Source organism: Haemorhous mexicanus, chromosome 31 (genome assembly GCF_027477595.1).
Source record: "Haemorhous mexicanus isolate bHaeMex1 chromosome 31, bHaeMex1.pri, whole genome shotgun sequence".
Lineage (NCBI taxonomy): Eukaryota > Metazoa > Chordata > Aves > Passeriformes > Fringillidae > Haemorhous > Haemorhous mexicanus.
Window position 1 is genome coordinate 4,362,551 of NC_082371.1, and position 18,560 is coordinate 4,381,110.

The following is an 18,560-nucleotide window of genomic DNA, read 5'->3' on the forward strand; positions in this document are numbered from 1 at the left end:
GAAAGGGCTCTGGAAGGGGAATTGCGCCACTTCCCCCGCGGGGAGCAGGGCTCTGGCAGCGACTCCCTGGAAAAGGAAGAGGAAAGGCTCTGGGAGAGGTACCTGGAGCGATCCCATCCCGCGAGGCTCCGCTCGGCGAGCCCGGCCCTGCGGCCGGCGCGGGCGGCTCATCCCGGGCACCGGCGGCTGCTGCGGGGAGAGGCGGAAAAACACCCGGGAATCAGCACGGAGCCCTCGGCCAGGAAAAGGCCATTTCCTGCCCCGCTCCTGCGCCACGGAGCTGGCCGAGGAGGAGGAGGAGGAGGAGGAGGAGGAGGAGGAGGAGGAGGAGGAGGAGGAGGAGGCGAGGCCGGACGCGGAGCGGCCGCGGAACCGCCGGGGGGACCGGGCTGAGGGGGTGGAGGAGGCCGCGGGGGGGACGGCGAGGGCCGGGCTCACCTCGGGGGAGCGGGGAGGAGCGGGGCCGCGGGGAGAGGAGCGGAGGGGCCGGAGGGGCCGGAGGAGCGGCCGGAGCGGAGCGGAGCGGGCCGGCGGAGCGGGGCCGGTCGCAGCCTCGCCAGGCCCGGCCCGGCGCCGCCTCACGGGGCTGAGGGGCCACAGCGCCCCCTGGCGGGCCGGAGGCGCGGCAAAGGGGGCGGGGCCTGTTACTGGGTGTGTTTGGGGGCGTGGTTTTTGTATTTATATGGAGCGTGGGCGTGGTTTAAACACTCATATGGACAGTGGGGCGGGATCTGCCTGCCGAGTGGAGGCGTGGCTTACAGCGCCAGGGGGCGTGGCCGATGCGTCGGAAGCGGAAGTGAGCGCGGTTTATGTACATATATGGTTAAAAGGCGTGGTCCCACGGAGTTCGGGGGCGTGGCCCCGGTACGGAACAAGCCCAAGGCGCCCCGCGGGTTCCGCGTTACCGAAAATCGGCGATTTCGGGGCAAAATCGCCTCGGATGTCGCTGTCGCCACCCGGGGGGGTGGGACGGGTTGTGCCCCCTCCCCCTTGTCAGTGTCCCCTTGCACTGCGCCGTGTCCCCTCCCCACTCCCCGTGTCCCCTCCCGGTGCCCGGGCTCACAGACACACAGCCGCACGACAGTGACTGGTTTTTACTGGTTTTTACTGGTGTGACGGAGGGGACCCCATCCCTGTGCCCGCCCTCGTTTGTCGCTCGCGGTGCCCCGAGCACGGCTGTCCCTGCGTGTCCCCCGGGGGGGACCCGGCTCGGCTGTGGCCCCGCTGTGCCAGGGCCTCCGGTGCCACCCTGGTGCCCGTCCTGCCATCCCTGATGACACTGACGCGGACGGGAGGGACGGGCCTGTCCCCAAGGCTGCCACTGCCCCTGGACGGGCAGTCCCTGACAGGGATGGTGGCACTGCCACCCAGTGACCCGGCCCCAAGAGGGACAGTGGCACTGTCCCTGCCTGGCCCGTCCCTGTCAGGGACAGTGGCACTGTCCCTGGATGAGCATTCCCTGATGGGGACAGTGGCACTGTCCCTGCCTGGCCCGTCCCTGTCAGGGTCGGTGGCACTGTCCCTGCCTGGCCCGTCCCTCTCAGGGTCGGTGGCACTGTCCCTGCCTGGCCCGTCTCTCTCGGGGTCGGTGGCACTGTCCCTGGATGAGCACTCCCTGATGGGGACAGTGGCACTGTCCCTGCCTGGCCAGTCCCCACCAGGGACGGTGGCACTGTCCCCGGACGGGCACTCCCTGACAGGGACAGTGGCACTGCCACAGGCCAGCGTGTCCCCGAGGGGGAGGATGGCATGGCCGGGCACCCTGGACTCCACGATGGTGGCTGTGACCCTGGGGATGGAGTCCCCAACGAGGACGGTGGCACTGACGAAGACGGGCGTGTCCACGATGGTGGCAGTGCCCCTGGCCAGGCTGGCCCTGACGGGGACGGTGACACTGCCCAGGATCCTCCTGTCCATCACAGTGCCACTCAGAGTGACCAGCGCGTCCACGATGGTGGCCGTGCCCCGGGACGGGCAGTCCCTGGCAGGGAGGGTGGCACTGCCAGCCCCCGCGCTGTCCCCAGCGGTGCCACGGGCCCAGAACGGGCTGTCACCGACAGGGACGGTGGCACTGCCGGTGACGGGCATGTCCACGATGGTGGCAGTGCCCCTGGATAGGCTGTCCCTGACGGGGACAGTGGCACTGCCAGGGACCGGCCTGTCCCCAGGAGTGCCACTGTCCCTGGAGGGACAGTCCCTGCCAGGAGGGGTGCCACTGTCAGTGACCAGCCTGTCCCCAACGGTGCCACCACCACTGACCGGCCTGTCCTCAACAGGGACAGTGGCAGTGCCCCTGGACGGGCTATCCCCGTCCCTGATGGGGACAGTGGCACTGCCAGAGACTGGCACGTCCCTGACCGTGCCACTGCCCCCAGCCGGGCTGTCCCTGGCAGGGACAGTGGCACTTCTGCTGCCTGGCCTGTCCCCAGTGTCAGGGGCCCGGGGTGACCTGTCCCTGATGGGCATGGTGGCACTGTCCCTGACCAGCCTGACCCCACTGCCACTGGCCCTGGGTGACCTGTCCCTGATGGGGACACTGCCGCTGCCAGTGACCGGCCTGTCCCCAGTGGTGGCACTGCCCCTGCCTGGCCTGTCCCCGCTGCCATTGTCTCTGGGTGACCTGTCCCTGATGGGGACAGTGGCACTGCCCCTGCCTGGCCTGTCCCCGCTGCCACTGTCTCTGGGTGACCTGTCCCTGACAGGGATGGTGGCACTGCCACTGCCCGGCCTGTCCCCAGTGGTGGCACTGCTCCTCACTGGCCTGTCCCCAGTGGTGGCACTGCCCCTGCCCAGCCTGTCCCCAGTGGTGGCACTGCCCCTGCCCAGCCTGTCCCCAGTGGTGGCACTGCCACTGCCTGGCCTGTCCCCAGTGGTGGCACTGTTCCTCACTGGCCTGTCCCCAGTGGTGGCACTGCCACTGCCCGGCCTGTCCCCAGTGGTGGCACTGCTCCTCACTGGCCTGTCCCCAGTGGTGGCACTGCCCCTGCCCAGCCTGTCCCCAGTGGTGGCACTGCTCCTCACTGGCCTGTCCCCAACAGCAGTGGCCCTGGGTGAGCTGTCCCTGACAGCGATGGTGGCATTGCCAGACACCGGCTTGTCCCTGACAGGGACGGTGGCACTGCCCTTGACCGATCTGTCCCCAGGGGTGACACTGCCTCTGGCTGGGCTGCCTCTGATGGGGACAGTGGCACTGGCCCTGCCCAGCCTGTCCCCAGGGGTGGCACTGCCAAGGACTGAGCTGTCCCCAGGGGTGGCACTGCCCCTGGCTGCGCTGTCCCTGACAGGGATGATGGCCCTGCCACTAACTGGCCTGTCCCCAGTGTCACTGGTCCTGGATGAGCTGTCCTTAACGGGGATGGTGGCACTGCCCCTGCCCGGCCTGTCCCCAGGGGTGGCACTGCCAGGGACTGGCCTGTCCCCTGCAGTGCCCCTGGCTGAGCTGTCCTTGCCAGGGACAGTGGCACTGCCCCTGACTGACCTGTCCCCTGTGCTGCCCCTGGCTCCAGCTGACCTGTCCTTAACAGGGACAGTGGCACTGCCACCGTCTGAGCTGTCCCTGATGGGGACAGTGGCACTGCCCCTGACCAGCCTGTCCCTGATGGTGGCACTGCCCCTGCCTGGCCTGTCCCCAGTGCCACTATCTCTGGGTGACCTGTCCCTGACGGGGACACTGCCACTACCCCTGCCTGGCCTGTCCCTGACAGGGACAGTGGCATTGCTCCTGCCTGGCCTGTCCCCACTGCCACTGTCCCTGATGGGGATGGTGGCACTGCCCCTGCCTGGCCTGTCCCCGCTGCCACTGTCTCTGGGTGACCTGTCCCAGACGGGGACACCGCCACTGCCCCTGCTCAGCCTGTCCCCAGTGGTGGCACTGCTCCTGGAGGAGCTGTCCCTGATGGGGACGGTGCCACTGCCAGCCACCGGTTTGTCCCCAGACCCAGTGGCCCTCGGTGAGCTGTCCCTCCTAGGGACAGTGGCACTGCCAGGGACTGGCTTGTCCCTGACAGGGACGGTGGCACTGCCACTGACTGGCCTGTCCCCAGTGGTGGCACAGCCCCGGGATGGAGTGGCCATGACAGGGACAGTGGCACTGCCACCAGCTGGGCTGTCCCTGACAGGCACACTGGCACTCCTGGTGACCGGCCTGTCCCCAGCAGTGCCACTGGCCCTGGGTGAGCTGTCCTGCCTGGGGACAGTGGCACTGGCCTGGGATGAGCTGTCCCTGACAGGGACAGTGGCACTGCCAGTGACAGGCTTGTCCTTGACAGGGACAGTGGCACTGCCACCAGCTGGGCTGTCCCTGTTGGGAATGGTGGCACTCCTGGTGACCGGCCTGTCCCCAGCAGTGCCACTGGCCCTGGACCGGCTGTCCCTGACAGGGAGGGTGGCACTGCCACTGGCTGGCCTGTCCCCAGTGGCACTGGCCCTAGGTGAGCTGTCCTTGACAGGGACAGTGGCACTGCCACCAGCTGGGCTGTCCCTGCTGGGAATGGTGGCACTCCTGGTGACCGGCCTGTCCCCAGTGGTGGCACTGCCCCTGGGTGAGCTGTCCCTGACAGGGACGGTGGCACTGCCCCGGGATGAGCTGTCCCCAGTGGTGGCACTGCCCCTGGGTGAGCTGTCCCTGACAGGGACAGTGGCACTGCCCCGGGATGAGCTGTCCCCAGTGGTGGCACTGCCCCTGCCCCGATTGTCCTTGACTGGTGCAGTGGCACTGCCACCAGCTGGGCTGTCCTTGACAGGGACAGTGGCACTCCTGGTGACCGGCCTGTCCCCTGTGGTGGCACCGGCCCTGGGTGAGCTGTCCTGGACAGGGACAGTGCCACTGCTACCAGCCAGGCTGTCCCCAGTGGTGGCACTGCCCCTGCATGAACCTTCCTTGACAGGGTCGGTGGCACTGCCACCAGCTGTGGGGACAGTGGCACTTCCCCTAGTAACCAGCCTGTCCCCAGTGCCACCGTCCCTGGAAGGGATGTCCTTCCTGGGGACAGTGGCACTGCCAGTGTCCGGCTTGTCCCCAGTGCCACTGTCCCTGGAGGGGCTGTCCTTACAGGGGACAGTGGCACTGCCAGGGACTGGCTTGTCCCTGACAGGGACAGTGGCACTGCCACTGACTGGCTTGTCCCCCATGGTGGCACTGCCCCTGGATGGAGTGGCTTTGACAGGGACAGTGGCACTGCCACCAGCTGGGCTGTCCCTGCTGGGAATGGTGGCACTCCTGGTGACCGGCCTGTCCCCAGCAGTGCCACTGGTGGTGGACGGGCTGTCCCTGACAGGGACGGTGGCACTGCTGGTGACAGGCCTGTCTTCTGTGGTGGCACTGCCAGTGACTGGCCTGTCCCCAGTGTCACTGGCCCTGGCTGGGCTGTCCTCAGCAGGGCTGGTGGCACTGGCAGTGACAGGCCTGTCCCCAGTGTCACTGGCCCGGGCTGGGCTGTCCTCAGCAGGGCTGGTGGCACTGCCAGTGACTGGCCTGTCCCCAATGTCACTGACCCTGGTTGGGCTGTCCCTGGCAGGGCTGGTGGCACTGCCAGTGACTGGCCTGTCCCCAGTGTCACTGGCCCTGGCTGGGCTGTCCTCAGCAGGGCTGGTGGCACTGGCAGTGACAGGCCTGTCCCCAGTGTCACTGGCCCGGGCTGGGCTGTCCCTGGCAGGGCTGGTGGCACTGGCAGTGACAGGCCTGTCCCCAGTGTCACTGGCCCGGGCTGGGCTGTCCTCAGCAGGGCTGGTGGCAGTGCCAGTGACAGGCCTGTCCCCAGTGTCATTCGCCATGGCTGAGCTGTCCTTGACAGGGACAGTGGCACTGCCAGGGACTGGCTTGTCGCTGACAGGGATGGTGGCACTGCCACCACCAGGAGAGCCACCACTGGGGAAGCTGGCACTGCCACCGACCGGGCTGTCCCTAGGGGGGACAGTGGCACTGCCACCGACCGGGCTGTCCCTAGGGGGGACAGTGGCACTGCCACCGACCGGGCTGTCCCTAGGGGGGACAGTGGCACTGACACTGACCGGGCTGTCCCTGGGGGGGACAGTGGCACTGACACTGACTGAGCTGTCCCCAAGGGGGACACTGGCACTGCCACCACCAGGGATGCTGTCACTGACCAGGTTGTCCCCAAGGGCGGCGGTGGCACTGCCCCCAGCCAGGTTGTCCCCAAGGGGAGTGGTGCCACTGCCACTGACTGGGCTGTCACTAAGGGGGATGGTGGCACTGCCACTGACCAGACTGTCCCCAAGGGGGACAGTGGCACTGCCATTGACTAAGCTGTCACTAAGTGGTACAGTGGCACTGCCATTGTCCCCAAAGGGGACACTGGCAGTGCCACTGACCGAGCTGTCACTAAGGGGGACAGTAGCACTGCCATTGACTGGGCTGTCACTAAGTGGTACAGTGGCACTGCCATTGACTGGGCTGTCACTAAGGGGGATGCTGGCAGTGCCATTGTCCCCAAGGGGGACAGTAGCATTGCCATTGACCGAGCTGTCACTAAGGGGGACGCTGGCAGTGCCATTGTCCCTAACGGGGACACTGGCACTGCCACTGACCGAGCTGTCAATAAGGGGGACAGTAGCATTGCCATTGACTGGGCTGTCACTAAGGGGGATGCTGGCAGTGCCATTGTCCCCAAGGGGGACAGTAGCACTGCCATTGACCGAGCTGTCACTAAGGGGGACGCTGACACTGACACTGACTGAGCTGTCACTAAGGGGGACACTGGCAGTGCCATTGACTGGGCTGTCACTAAGGGGGATGCTGGCAGTGCCATTGTCCCCAAGGCGGACTGTGGCACTGCCACCGACCGAGCTGTCACTAAGGGGGACACTGGCAGTGCCACTGACCGGGCTGTCCCCACCAGTCACCGTGTCACTGTCAACCTCCATGCTGTCCCCAGCATCCTCAGCAGCGTCACCAGCGACGCCCCTGTCCCCAGCGGGCACGGTGGCACTGCCAGCCCCGGGTGACGCCCCGGGGGGTGAGTCCCCGCCCTCCTCCCCCCTGGGGACCTCCGCGTCCTCGGGTGACATCGCCGCGTCCCCCGGCCTCTTGCGGGGCCTCCCGCGCCTCCTCTTGTGCGCGGCGCCGTCCCCCGCTCCCTCCAGGGCGCGCTTGGTGGCCCTGCCGCGCTGTCCCTCGCTGTCCCCTCCCGCGCGGGCGCCGCCGCCGGGGGTCTCTGCGGCGGGGACCCCCACGCCGGGCAGCAGCACGTTGAGCACGGGGATGGCGGCGGGCGGGGCCAGCGCGGCGCCCACGGGCAGCGGCAGCGCCACCTTGACGGTGCCGCCCAGCCGCGGCACCAGCACGGGCGGCGCGGGGCGCGCCGGGGCCGCGCCGGGGCCCGGGGGCCGCTCCGGGGGCGGGATGCGGGGCAGCAGCAGCGGCAGCCGCGCCACCAGCGCGTTCACCTGCGGGCTGCTGGCCGCCCGAGCCGCCTCCGGGGGCTTCTTCTTCTCCGGCCGCGGCTGCGCGGGGCCCTTGGCGACAGCGTCCTTCTTGGCCTGGGCGAGGGAGGAGCTGGCATCGGGCTGGGGGCACCTCCGAGCGCCCGCCGGGCCCGGCGGGGGCTCCCGGGGGTCTCACCTGCTCCTGGCTGCCGTCCGGGGCGTCCAGGCCGTTCTTCTTGGGGGCTGCGGGTGGCCGGGGGTCCTGCGGGGGCTTGTCCGTGTTTTCTGTGGGAGGAGGGGACGTGACCGGGGTGGCAGGGGACGGTGGCACTGGGGAGGGGACACGGGGAGTGGGGAGGGGACATTGGGAGTGGGAAGGGGACACGGGGAGTGGGGAGGGGACACGGCGCAGTGCAAGGGGACACTGACAAGGGGGGGCCAACCCGTCCCACCCCCCCGGGTGGTGACAGCGACATCCGAGGCGATTTTGCCCCGAAATCGCCGATTTTCGGTAACGCGGAACCCGCGGGGCGCCTTGGGCTTGTTCCGTACCGGGGCCACGCCCCCAAACTCCGTGGGACCACGCCTTTTAACCATATATGTACATAGTCCTCCGAGGCCACGCCCACCCCTCCATCCCCATTCATGTTCAAGCCACGACCCCCGCACTCAAACCACGCCCCCAGGGGGTGACAGTGACCCCAGAGTGGAGACAGTGACCCCAGAGCAGTGACAGTGACCCCAGAGTGGTGACAGTGACCCCAGGGGGGTGACAGTGACCCCCAGAGCGGTGACAGCGCCCCCAGAGCGGTGACAGTGACCCCAGAGTGGTGACAGTGACCCCAGAGCGGTGACAGTAACCCCACAGTGGTGACAGTGACCCCAGAGCGGTGACAGTGACCCCAGGGGGGTGACAGTAACCCCACAGCGGTGACAGTGACCCCACAGGGGTGACAGTGACCCCAGAGCGGTGACAGCGCCCCCAGCGGGGTGACAGCGCCCCAGGGGGTGGCAGCCCCGGTGTCCCCAGGCTGACCTGAGAGCACCATGGCCATGAGCAGGTCGGCGTGGGCCGAGCGGGGGCTGATGATGTGCTGCTGCAGCAGGAACTGCGCCACCTCCACGATGTTGTTGAAGGAGCGCCGCAGGATCTTCTCGGCCCAGTCACACGTCAGGGCGCACGCGGCCTCGGTCACCTCGCTGCTGTAGGACTGCGCCAGCTCGGCCAGCTCCGCCTGCTGGGGACACACAGGGACATCACAGAGGGGACAGCGGGGGGGGACACCAACACCTCGCTGCTGCTGCAGGGACGGGGACAAGGGACAGGGACAGTGCATGACACCAGGGACAGGAGGACAGCAGGGAGCGGACAGCAGGACACAGGAAGGGGCAGGATGGGACTCCAGGATGGGGACAGGAAGGGACACAGGAAGGGGCAGGAAGGGACACCAGGATGGGGACGGGATGGGATTCATGGAACAAGGTAGGGATTGCATCCCACCATCCCATTCCTGCAATCCCATCCCATCCCATGCCATCCCGTGCCATCCCATCCCATCCCATCCCATCCCATCCCATCCCAAGCCATCCCATCCCATGCCATCCCAAGCCATGCCATCCAAAGCCGTGCCATCCCATGCCATCCCATTATCCCATCCCACCCAAGCTTGGCACTCACGGTCTCGGTCACTTTGAGGTCCAGGCTGGGCAGGGGAGGAAGGCTGACCACGGTCTTCCTCCGGATCCCACCGTAGCAGTACGTTGGGAAGAGTCAAGGATTTTTCCCGAGCCCGAAAATCCGGGAACCAACCCCTGAAGAACCCTCAGGAATGGGAAAAACCGGGAAAACCAGGAAAAAGAATGGGGAAAATGGGAAAAAACCCAGAAAAAAACCAGGGAGAAGAGCAGCTGGCACCACAATTGTGGGCCAGGAAGGATATTTGGATTGCCCACGGCCCCCCAGGCGCCGGGCTTTGATGTTTGGGAAGATCTCGCGGATGATCTTGCCGAAGTTGGCCGTGCTCAGCGGGCGGCAGCCCAGGTTGTCACAGTAGCGCCTGCGGGGACAGAGCGTGGTCCCATGGAGCAGATTGGGGACAGGGCAGGGGGACACGGGGACATGGGACAGCAGGACAGGGCAGGGAACACCAGGGCAGGGGGACATGGGACAGCAGGACAGGGCAGGGAACGCCAGGGCAGGGGGACACGGGGACATGGGACAGCAGGACAGGGCAGGGAACGCCAGGGCAGGGGGACACGGGGACATGGGACAGCAGGACAGGGCAGGGAATGCCAGGGCAGGGGGACACAGGACAGCAGGACAGGGATCCTCAAGGACACAGGGACATGGGACAGAAGGACAGGGGGTTCCCAGGGAGGTGGGGACACTGTGCCGTGGGGACACGGGACAGCCTGGCTCACTTGTAGGCGTCGTAGACATCCTGCTTGGGCAGGCAGGTGTCCGTGTGCTCCTCCAGGTGGTTGCGGATCCAGCTGCAGGCGTGCATGTGCTCGGCCGTGCCCAGCGCGCTCAGCTCCAGCGAGGAGCTGCTGCTGCTCCGCGGGTCCCACGGGCCAGGGGGCACAGGCAGGGAGGAGGGGCTGTCAGCACCTCTGTGCCAGCTCCGGGCTGATGGACCCGCCCTGGAGCATCCCTGTGCCAGAGCCCCGTCCCGTCCTGTCCTGTCCCGTCCCACCCACAGATCCCATCCTATGGATCCTGCCCCACCCCACAGACCCCAGCCCCAGGTTCCCCCTCACCTCTTCTCGCCCAGGCTGGGCCCCGAGGGCAGCTGCAGGTACAGGTAGAGTTTGTCACTGTCCGAGAACTTCTGCACGTCCTGCTGCGCTCCGGGGACAAGGAGAAGGAGATGGATCCCGCGGGGTGAGCCCGAGAAACGGGGCTGGCCAGCAGAGCTGGGAGTGCCCTGCCCTGCAGCCCAGCATTCCAGGGGAACACTCACCAGGATGGAGTCCACCTTGCTCTGCACAGATTTGCTGTGTGGGACAGGCCGTGAGTCAGGGATGATCCCAAAAAACCCTGGGGTCGCTGTTCCGGCTCTTCCCAAGGCTGCCCAGGTCCCTCCCGGCCCCGCGACCCGGGGCTCAGGGATCCAGGACGGATCCCACCACACCAGGGCTGGGCTGCTTTGGCACCTGGAACGGGCACCTCTGCCCTCCTGGAGCCCCTGTCCCCCCTCCCCTCCCTTCAGCCCCGGGGTGCCCAATCCCCCACCCCGCGAGCCCCCTCCGGGGTGCCCCAGAGGGATTCCCAGATTTTGGGGCGCTGCCCTTACGAGATGTTGCCCCGGAGCTCCTGGAGCAGCGTGCTGGACTCGGTGGCACCGCCCCGGGCTGACAGAGGGCCCTTCCTGGTAGCTCTGGTCCCCAGCTCCTCGTCAGCCATGGCAGCCGTGTCCTGCTGGGAACAGGAAAAATGGGGATCTGGTGTAAAAACAGGAATAAATCTCATTATGGACTCTAATGGGACTCGTGGGCACGGACATGAGCCACTGCTGGCCACGGAAATGGGACAGGGACCCCGGCAGGGCTGGGGGGCTGGGGACACCAGGGCAGGGGGACAGGGGGACACCAGGACAGGGGGGCTGGGGGGCACCAGGACAGGGGAGCACCAGGACAGGGGGACAGGGGGGCACCAGGACAGGGGGACAGGGGGGCACCAGGACAGGGGGGCACCAGGACAGGGGGACACCAGGACAGGGGGACACCAGGACAGGGGGACACTAGGACAGGGGGACACCAGGACAGGGGGACAGGGGGACACCAGGACAGGGGGACACTAGGACAGGGGGACACCAGGACAGGGGGACACCAGGACAGGGGGGCACCAGGACAGGGGGACAGGGGGACACCAGGACAGGGGGACACCAGGACAGGGGGACACCAGGACAGGGGGGCACCAGGTCAGGGGGACACCAGGAAAAGACTCCCAGGGACACGGGGCCATGAGGCCACCGGAAGCGACCCCCGGGGCCATGAGGCCACCGGAAGAGCCCCCCGGGGCCGCCGCCGCCCTCCGCGCCCTCCCCGCGGCCCGGGGCGCTCCCGGCGGCCTAGGCCCGGCGCGACCCCCGCGCTCCGGACCGGGCCGGCACCGGAGGCCGGGACCCCCTGCCGCGGCCGAGGCCGGGGTGTCCCCGAGGTGTCCCCGGGTGTCCCCAGGCCTGTCCCCCCCCCACCAGCCCCGCACCCACCTGGTCCCGTCCGGATCGGGGGGCCCCGGGAGGGGAGGGGGAGGGGAGGGGTCCCGCCACGTGCCCCGCGCCCCCCGCGCGAACCGAAAGTGGACGCGCCCCTCGCTCTCCGCGCGCGGCCCCTTCTTTTTTCTCATTGGCTGAGGCGCCGTTGGTCTGCCCGGATACGGCAGCGCCTGCGGCTCTGATTGGCTGAGCCCGCCCCCCTCAGCTGGGGTGAGCGCCCGGATGTGGCGGGGCGGGAGGGGCCGAAATCTGCCTGGCAACAGCGATCTGATTGGCCGGGGCTGGCGGCGCGAGGGGAGACGGGTGTGCGGCGAGTGTGCAAACAGGTCACGTGGGGCGGTCACGTGGGGGGTTGTGCAACGGGTGTGTGACACGTGCGCGTGTCACGTCTGAGTGTGTAAGGGAGGGTCACGTGGGGTGGTCACGTGTGTGGGGTTGTGCAACGGGTGTGTCACGTGTGCAAGGAGTGTGCAAGGCGCGTGCAAGGAGCGCCCCAGAGCAGGAAAAGGGAAAAGGAAAAGGGAAAAGGAAAAGGAAAAGGAAAAGGAAAAGGAAAAGGAAAAGGAAAAGGAAAAGGAAAAGGAAAAGGAAAAGGATTTTCTTTGGATTTATTTAATCCCGTGGGTCACACGCATCCCGCAATTCCCGAATCCGGGAATTCCCAAATTTCCAACTCTTGGAATTCCCAAATTCCTGACTCCCAGAATTCCCAAATTCCAAATTCCTGGCTCCCGGGTTTCCCGGGGGATCACAGGCAGGTGCCGGGGGTGCAGTCCCTGCATTCCCAAATTCCTGAGGGGAAAAAAAAAACCAGGAATCGGATTTAAAGGCCCCAATTTTAATCAATTTTTAAATACATTTCTGATCCCAGTTGGATCCCACGGGACGGGAATCCCGAGGAGAAGGGTTTGGAACAGCTGGAAAAATTCGGGGGAAAGGGATGTGGACGGTTCAAAATCCATGGAGGAATTCCAGCCGCTCACTGAGGGGAAGCAATTTTTTACCCGTGGATTTTCCCGGGATTTGATCCCTGGATTTGCTCTTGGCTTTTCCTGCTTTTTTCCCCGGATTTCTGAGCTTGGGTTTGGGGTCGTTATTCTCCAAAAATGCACTTTTTCCACCCAAAAAAAAAAAAGTCTAGTTTCTGGGAATAGCCGGTTGGGAATTTGCCAGGAAAAAAAAAAAAAAAAAACTACAAAGGATCCTTTTTTATCGGGTTTGGGGGAAAAAACCAACAAAACAAAACAGGGAGAACGAGGGGAGGATCCAAAAATCCCAAAATCCAAAAATCCCAAAATCCCCGGGGCGCGGGAGACGTGCAGGGAAGAGGGTCTGGAGATTCCCGACTTTTCCAGGGGCTCCTTTGGAATGGGGAGGGGAAATCCCACATTCCCGAGGAATTTCGGGGAGGTTGCAGATTTTTATCGGGAAGGGGAGAACTGGAAAAGTGGGGTTTGGACTGCAGGGGTGAGACTGAGTCAGAGCCGGCTTCGGAACCCTGTGGGATTGTGGGATTATTTGGGATTTTGGGATGGATGGGATCTCAAAGCCCATCTCGTCCCACCCCCCTGGGTGACTCCTGCTGGCCCAGGCGGCTCCAAGAGCTGCCAGGGCTGGGCTGGGGCAATTCCAGGGATGGGAAATCCATGGAAAAACCTGGGCCAGGGAAGGGTTTATCCCAAATATCCACGTGGATCCCGCTTTGTTTCTGGGAAAAACCTTCTCCAGGCGCCCCAGAGATGAAATGGGGGGGAAGGAAAGGGATAAAAAAGGGAGAAACCCGCAGCTGGAAGCGAACCGCGGGGAAAAGAGGCAGCGCCCGGAATTTCTCCCGGACCCTTCCCGCCGTCCCCGCACCGCCCGCGCCCGGCCCGGGCATTTCCCGGCCCCGCTGCCGCCCTCAGCGCCCCCGGGATTTGAGTGTCCCGGGGTTTTCCCGGGAAGGAGCCTCGGGACACTGCGGCTGATGCAGAAAACAACTTTATTGATGGCAGGGAAAGCAGGGACGGGGACAGAGACAGGGACGGGAATGGCCCGGGGGACCCCGAACCTGAGATTACCCGAGGGGACCCGAAAGCAGGAATCCCCCACGGGATCCTACAGCCCAGAATCACCCAGGGCACCCCAAAGGCCCAGCCCCCCCCAGTCCCCTCACCCAGGGCACCCCAAAGGCCCAGCCCCCCCCAGTCCCCTCACCCAGGGCACCCCAAAGGCCCAGCCCCCCCCAGTCCCCTCACCCAGGGCACCCCAAAGGCCCAGCCCCCCCAGTCCCCTCACCCAGGGCACCCCAAAGGCCCAGCCCCCCCGGGACCCCCAGTCCCGCACCCGGCGCCCTTGGCCGAGGGTCGCGCTGCCGGGGGGGACAGCGGCGCTGCCGGGCTCGCTCAGGGCAGGATCACGGATTTGGCATCGCCGCCGGCAAAGCGAATCTCGTGCGCCAGGCACGGCCCGTTGGGCTCCTTGCCGAAATCCACCAGGAAGTTCTTGTTCACGCTCAGGCCGCCCTTGTCCGTGTCCACGTCGAGCTGCAGCATCACCGAGCCCTCCCTGCGCGGGGACAGCGGCGGCTCGTGGCGACAGCGACCCCCGCTGCCGCCCGGAGCCCGCCCGGAGCTGCTGCGGACAGCGCCGGGGAGCGCCCGGCCCCGGGGCCGGCGGGATGGGCTCCAGCGGGGGCGGCTTTGGGCCCCCAGTTCCCTCAGGACGGGGACAGGATGGGCCCGGGGGCGGCTTTGGGCCCCCAGTTCCCTCAGGACGGGGACAGGATGGGCCCGGGGGCGGCTTTGGGCCCCCAGTTCCCTCAGGACGGGGACAAATCCGTGGGCACGAAGGGCTCCGGGGCAGTTTCCCCTCCCCAGTTCCCCCAGGCTCGGCTCAGGCTGTGCCCAGCCAGGCCGGACCCCCTCGGGCTCAGCTCAGCCCGGGCTCTGCCCGAGCCCGACCCGGCCGGGAGCGGCTCCGGGGGAGCCCCGCGGGGGTCGCGGCCCCTTCCCCACGCCCGCCCGGGCCCGGGCAGCCTTTGGCAGCCGGGAGTGGCTCACTTGACCAGGCTGGGGTAGAACTGCCGGTCCCAGGTGCTGTAGAAGGAGTTGGTCACGTAGAGCCGCTTCCCGTCCAGGCTCAGCTGCAGCGTGGCGGGGCCGCCGTACACGCGCTTGCACTGGGACACACGGACTGCGGTTACTGGGGGCACTGGGAGCCCTGGGACACACGCACTGGGGGCACTGGGGGCACTGGGATTGTATGCCAGCGCGGGCAGTGAGAGCAGGCTCAGGCGCACACACACTCACACTCAGGTGAGCACACACTCACACTCAGGTGAGCACACACACGCTCACGCTCACCCACGCCCAGCCCAGCCCCGCCCAGGTGCTGCCAGCCCCGCCCCCGCTCACCTTGACCACCAGCGGCTCGGGCTGGCACTTGAGCTCCTCGTCCCTGCACACGGTCACGGGGCCCCCTCGCAGGATGCTGCCCCCCACGAACACCTGCAAGGGCCGCGCTGGCACACGAGCGTTCCCCGGCCCGGGCCCCCCGGGCCCCCCGGGCCCCGCTCGGCCCCCCGGGCCGGGGGCTGCCCCTCACCTGCCCCACCAGCCGGGGCTTGCAGTTCCTGGACAGCTCGTACTGCCGGATGTCCCCGTGCAGCCAATTGCTCACGTACAGGAACCGGTCGTCCTGGCTGATGACGAGGTCGGCGATGAAGGCTGCGGGCAGAGCCGGGGCTCAGGGGCACGGGCAGCACCGGGGGAGGGCACAGGGGCCTGGGGCTGAGCTGGGCTTTGGGGCAGGGACCAGGACTCCGGGCTCGGTCGGGCTTTGGGGTCAGCGATCATTTGGGGTCAGCCCTGATTCGGGGTCAGTCAGGATTCGGGGTCACCCCGCCGGGCTCTGGGGTCACCCAGCAGGCTGTGCCTGGCTGCAGAACTCGCCCAGGGAACAGGAATGCCACCCCCGAGGGCACACGCACCTGGCATCTTGGGCATGATCCAGCCCGACACGTCCTTGGCCGGGATCCGGATCACCTCCTCCACGGCCCAGTTGTCTCTCTGCGCAGGGACACCGAACCCGGCTCAGCCCGCGCTGCCCCCGGCCCGAGCCGAGCCGAGCCGAGCCGAGCCGAGCCGGGGGCGACGGGCTCAGCCCGCTCCCCCTCGAGCCCCGGATCCGGACCCTCCCTGTCCCCGCTCTCCTCCTGCCGGCCCCGTTCCCCGGCTCCCCCGCCGCCCCGGGGCCGCTGCCGCGCTCGCACTCGCCTCGCAGGATTTGTAGAAGCGGAAAATGGCCCCGCTCAGCGCGCAGCCCACGTAGCCCTCGGCGGCCTCGGGGCTGTGCAGGAAGCGCACGGTCAGCGGCAGAGAATCCTCGCCCAGGTCGAAGCACTGCGTGAGGCTGCGGCACGACAGGTTCCACACGTTCAGACGGCGGCCGAAGACCCCTGCGGGACACGGGGGAGAGGCTGGGGCCGGCCGGGGACACGGAGAGCTCCCCGAGGGGCTCCTGGGGGGGATCGGCACGGAATTCTTCCCGTGAAGAAAAGGGCAGGGACTGGGGAAGAGAAACTGGGCAATGCGGGAACTGGGAATTGCAGGATTTGAGGAGAACAGAGAGAAATGCGGGATTTGGGGAGAACACAGAGAAATGCGGGATTTGGGAGCAGTAGGACCCAGCCCACCCGGGGTTCCACCCCGCCCGTCCTCAACCCGACCCTGGCGAAGGCTCTGGGGCACAAATCGGCCTCTCGGGGGGGCATCGAGCCCTGCCACCAGCCGCGCGTCCCCACCTTTCTTGAGGTCATCGGGGTTGAAGCCGCGCCCGGCCACTTTGGGGACCATCCCGGCCGAGCTGACCAGGACGTTGTGCCGGGCCTGGTACCAGAAGTCGTAGCCGGTCGGGGGAGCCTCGCACTCGTTCTCCCAGTTGCCCTTCAGCTCGAAGGTCTCTCCGTCCAGCACCACGAAGCCACCTGGGACACACGAGGGACGGGCGGTGACAAATGCAGGCTCCCGCGTTTCCAGCGAGACTCCCGGGACGGAAGTTCGGGCAGGAAAATGGAAATTGCGGCAGGGAAATGGGAATTCCGGCAGGGAAAATTCACCTTTGCCGTTGCCAGCGGGGTCGCCCGTGTTGGCGACCAGGACGTCCCCGTTGGGCAGGGGGTGGGTGACAGACAGGTAGCCCTTGTTGCACTTCCAGAACACGTCCACGGGCTCAATCATCTGCACGAACCAGCGCCGATGTCAGCCTCCGCCTGCTCGGCGCCTTTCCCGGCATCACCGAATCGCTCCCTCCCTCCCTGCCAGTGTCCCCCGCCGTTCCCGCGGCCGTACCTTGCAGATCCGAGGCGCCCGGCACTGGGAGCCCACGTCCACCACGTAGATGCGGGAGGAGATGAGGCCGGGCAGGACCAGCTTGGTCCTTTTGGACGCGGCGCCGCTGTCGAAGCAGCCGCAGGCGGGGCCCCAGCCCGCGCAGTGCAGCTCGTCCTTGAGGTTGGGCACGGGCAGCCGGTGGATCACCTGGGCACGGCCAAGGGAGCTGAGCCCGGGCCGAGCCGGGACATCCCGCGGGGAGCGGCCCCGGAGTTTGGGGGAGCCCCCGAGAGGGGCTTGGGGCGGCCCCGGAGTTTGGGGGAGCCCCCGAGAGGGGCTGGGAGCGGCCCGGGGGCCTGGGGGAGCCCCCGAGAGGGGCTGGGGGCGGCCGGGAGCAGAGGGGACAAAGCGGCAAAGGTTTTCCCTGGTTCCCCGGGCGGCCCCGGAGGGCTCGGTGGGCGCAGCCCCGGCCCGATCCCGCCCCCGGGAGCCCGGCAGGGGCCGGTACCTGGCCGTAGTGGCAGGAGCGCGGGTTGAGGTCCACGGTGGCCAGGAAATCGGGCTGGTCGATGCCGGTGGACCTGTAGGTGCAGGTCACGTAGGCGACCTCCTCCCTCGGGGCTGGGGACACAAAAGCGCGCTCAAACCGCGCCGGCAAGCCCCGAACGGGACCGGGAGAGCTCCGGCCAGCTCTCCGAAATGACCCCCCTGATTTTCGGGCTGCTGCCATTCCCTCCAGCTGCCCCCGGGCCGCTCCGAGCCGGGAACAACCAGGAGCAACCTCCGGCCGTTCTGACAAAGGTTCTCAGCACCGACACTGAGCTCGGGGGACCCCGAAGAGCCCAAATCCCCCCGCTCCAGCCCCGCCCCATGGGCAGCACTCGCCTTTCAGCACGTCGGGGCACGAGGGGTACTCGTAGCACGGAGCTCTGCATCTGTCTGGGGAGCAGAGGGGACACCGTGAGCCCGGCCCTGGCCCCGCAGCCGAGCCGCAGCCGGAGCCGGGCCCGGCCCGGGGCTGCGGGCCCGGGGCTGCTGCTTTGGAGGCCGCGAGGGTCCCTTACCCATGGCTGCTGCTGTGGGGGTCGCGGTGCTGGCGGCGGAGGAGCCGGAGCTGAGGGGCAGCTGCTGCTGTCTCGGGGCTGGAGCGGCTGTGCCGTGCCCTGGCTGCTCCCGGGGGCCTTTTATCCCCGCCAAAGGGTGGGGGGAGCGGGGCCAAGCCCAGGGAGGGGCTGCCCAGCGCTTGGGAGGTGCCAGCCCTGCGCTGCGGCTTCTTTCCTCCTCCCCGCCGCCAATCTGGGCCCAAATCTGCTGCTCCCTGCAGCTCCCGAAGCCTCAAACCCCGCCGGCCCCGGCTGATCCCGGCTCGCCCCGCACGGAACGGCTGCTCCGCACCCGCAGCGCCCTCAGCCCAGCCGCGCCCGGCCCGGCCACCCCCAAACCCGCTCCCGGTCCTGACAGCGGGATCCCGACCCCGGTCCCGGCACCGGCCCGGGGCTCCCGGCCATCCCGGCTGGCCCCGCAGGGTCCCCGAGCGGGCTCTGCCAGGCCCGGGACTTTGGGAGCTCGGGGACACCGGCGTGGGCTCGGGGAGCTCCTCGGGGATCCCAGGGAATTTGGGATCTGCCCGGCGGGATTTGCGATC

General features: G+C 67.6%; 3 protein-coding genes across 12 annotated transcripts in view; all 3 read right to left on the minus strand.

The window, feature by feature from the left end:
• PI4KB (phosphatidylinositol 4-kinase beta) overlaps positions 1–302 on the minus strand; it is a 16,812-nt gene extending 16,510 nt beyond the window's left edge. For 2 of the 3 annotated variants that reach the window (XM_059870995.1, XM_059870993.1), the window contains exon 1: positions 103–301. The gene's annotated coding sequence lies outside the window, so the exon portion shown is untranslated. Of the gene's footprint in view, positions 1–102 lie in introns of all 3 variants that reach the window. The other variant, XM_059870994.1, reaches the window with a different exon arrangement.
• Positions 303–1,088: 786 nt separating this feature from the next.
• RFX5 (regulatory factor X5) lies at positions 1,089–11,795 on the minus strand. Of its 8 annotated transcripts, none has more exons than XM_059870982.1 (10): positions 11,598–11,753; positions 10,680–10,801; positions 10,347–10,380; positions 10,144–10,226; positions 9,805–9,933; positions 9,324–9,440; positions 9,062–9,143; positions 8,420–8,621; positions 7,580–7,668; positions 1,089–7,497 (listed from the first exon to the last, which is right to left on the minus strand). In XM_059870982.1, the coding sequence occupies exons 2-10, from the start codon at positions 10,787–10,789 to the stop codon at positions 1,105–1,107; spliced, it is 7,239 nt and encodes a 2,412-aa protein (XP_059726965.1). In that variant the 5' UTR covers positions 10,790–10,801; positions 11,598–11,753; the 3' UTR covers positions 1,089–1,104. The 8 variants fall into 8 exon arrangements, with proteins under 8 accessions (XP_059726965.1, XP_059726966.1, XP_059726964.1 ...); XM_059870983.1 differs by having other exon boundaries at positions 8,420–8,618; positions 9,805–9,936; XM_059870981.1 differs by having other exon boundaries at positions 9,805–9,936.
• A 1,772-nt stretch (positions 11,796–13,567) lies between these two features.
• On the minus strand, positions 13,568–18,109 carry LOC132340342 (methanethiol oxidase-like). The gene is made up of 12 exons (XM_059871271.1): positions 17,980–18,109; positions 17,801–17,854; positions 17,424–17,536; positions 16,934–17,122; positions 16,702–16,822; positions 16,387–16,569; positions 15,860–16,041; positions 15,574–15,652; positions 15,189–15,310; positions 14,999–15,091; positions 14,645–14,763; positions 13,568–14,150 (listed from the first exon to the last, which is right to left on the minus strand). The coding sequence occupies exons 1-12, from the start codon at positions 17,981–17,983 to the stop codon at positions 13,988–13,990; spliced, it is 1,422 nt and encodes a 473-aa protein (XP_059727254.1). The 5' UTR covers positions 17,984–18,109; the 3' UTR covers positions 13,568–13,987.
• Between the last annotated feature and the right edge of the window lie 451 nt (positions 18,110–18,560).

Bases quoted from the DNA above. Each gene is read 5' to 3' on its own strand.
- RFX5 (XM_059870978.1), bottom strand. From the start codon at position 10,789: ATGGCTGACGAGGAGCTGGGGACCAGAGCTACCAGGAAGGGCCCTCTG. The intron at 10,381-10,679 runs GTAAGGGCAGCG...TGTCCCACACAG, and splicing joins GAGCTCCGGGGCAACATCTC to CAAATCTGTGCAGAGCAAGG. The intron at 8,622-9,061 runs GTGAGTGCCAAG...GTGTGTCCCCAG, and splicing joins ACCTCAAAGTGACCGAGACC to CAGGCGGAGCTGGCCGAGCT.
- LOC132340342 (XM_059871271.1), bottom strand. The intron at 16,570-16,701 runs GTGAATTTTCCC...CGTGTGTCCCAG, and splicing joins CCCCGCTGGCAACGGCAAAG to GTGGCTTCGTGGTGCTGGAC. The intron at 14,151-14,644 runs GTGAGCCACTCC...GTCCCCGCGCAG, and splicing joins TTCTACCCCAGCCTGGTCAA to GGAGGGCTCGGTGATGCTGC.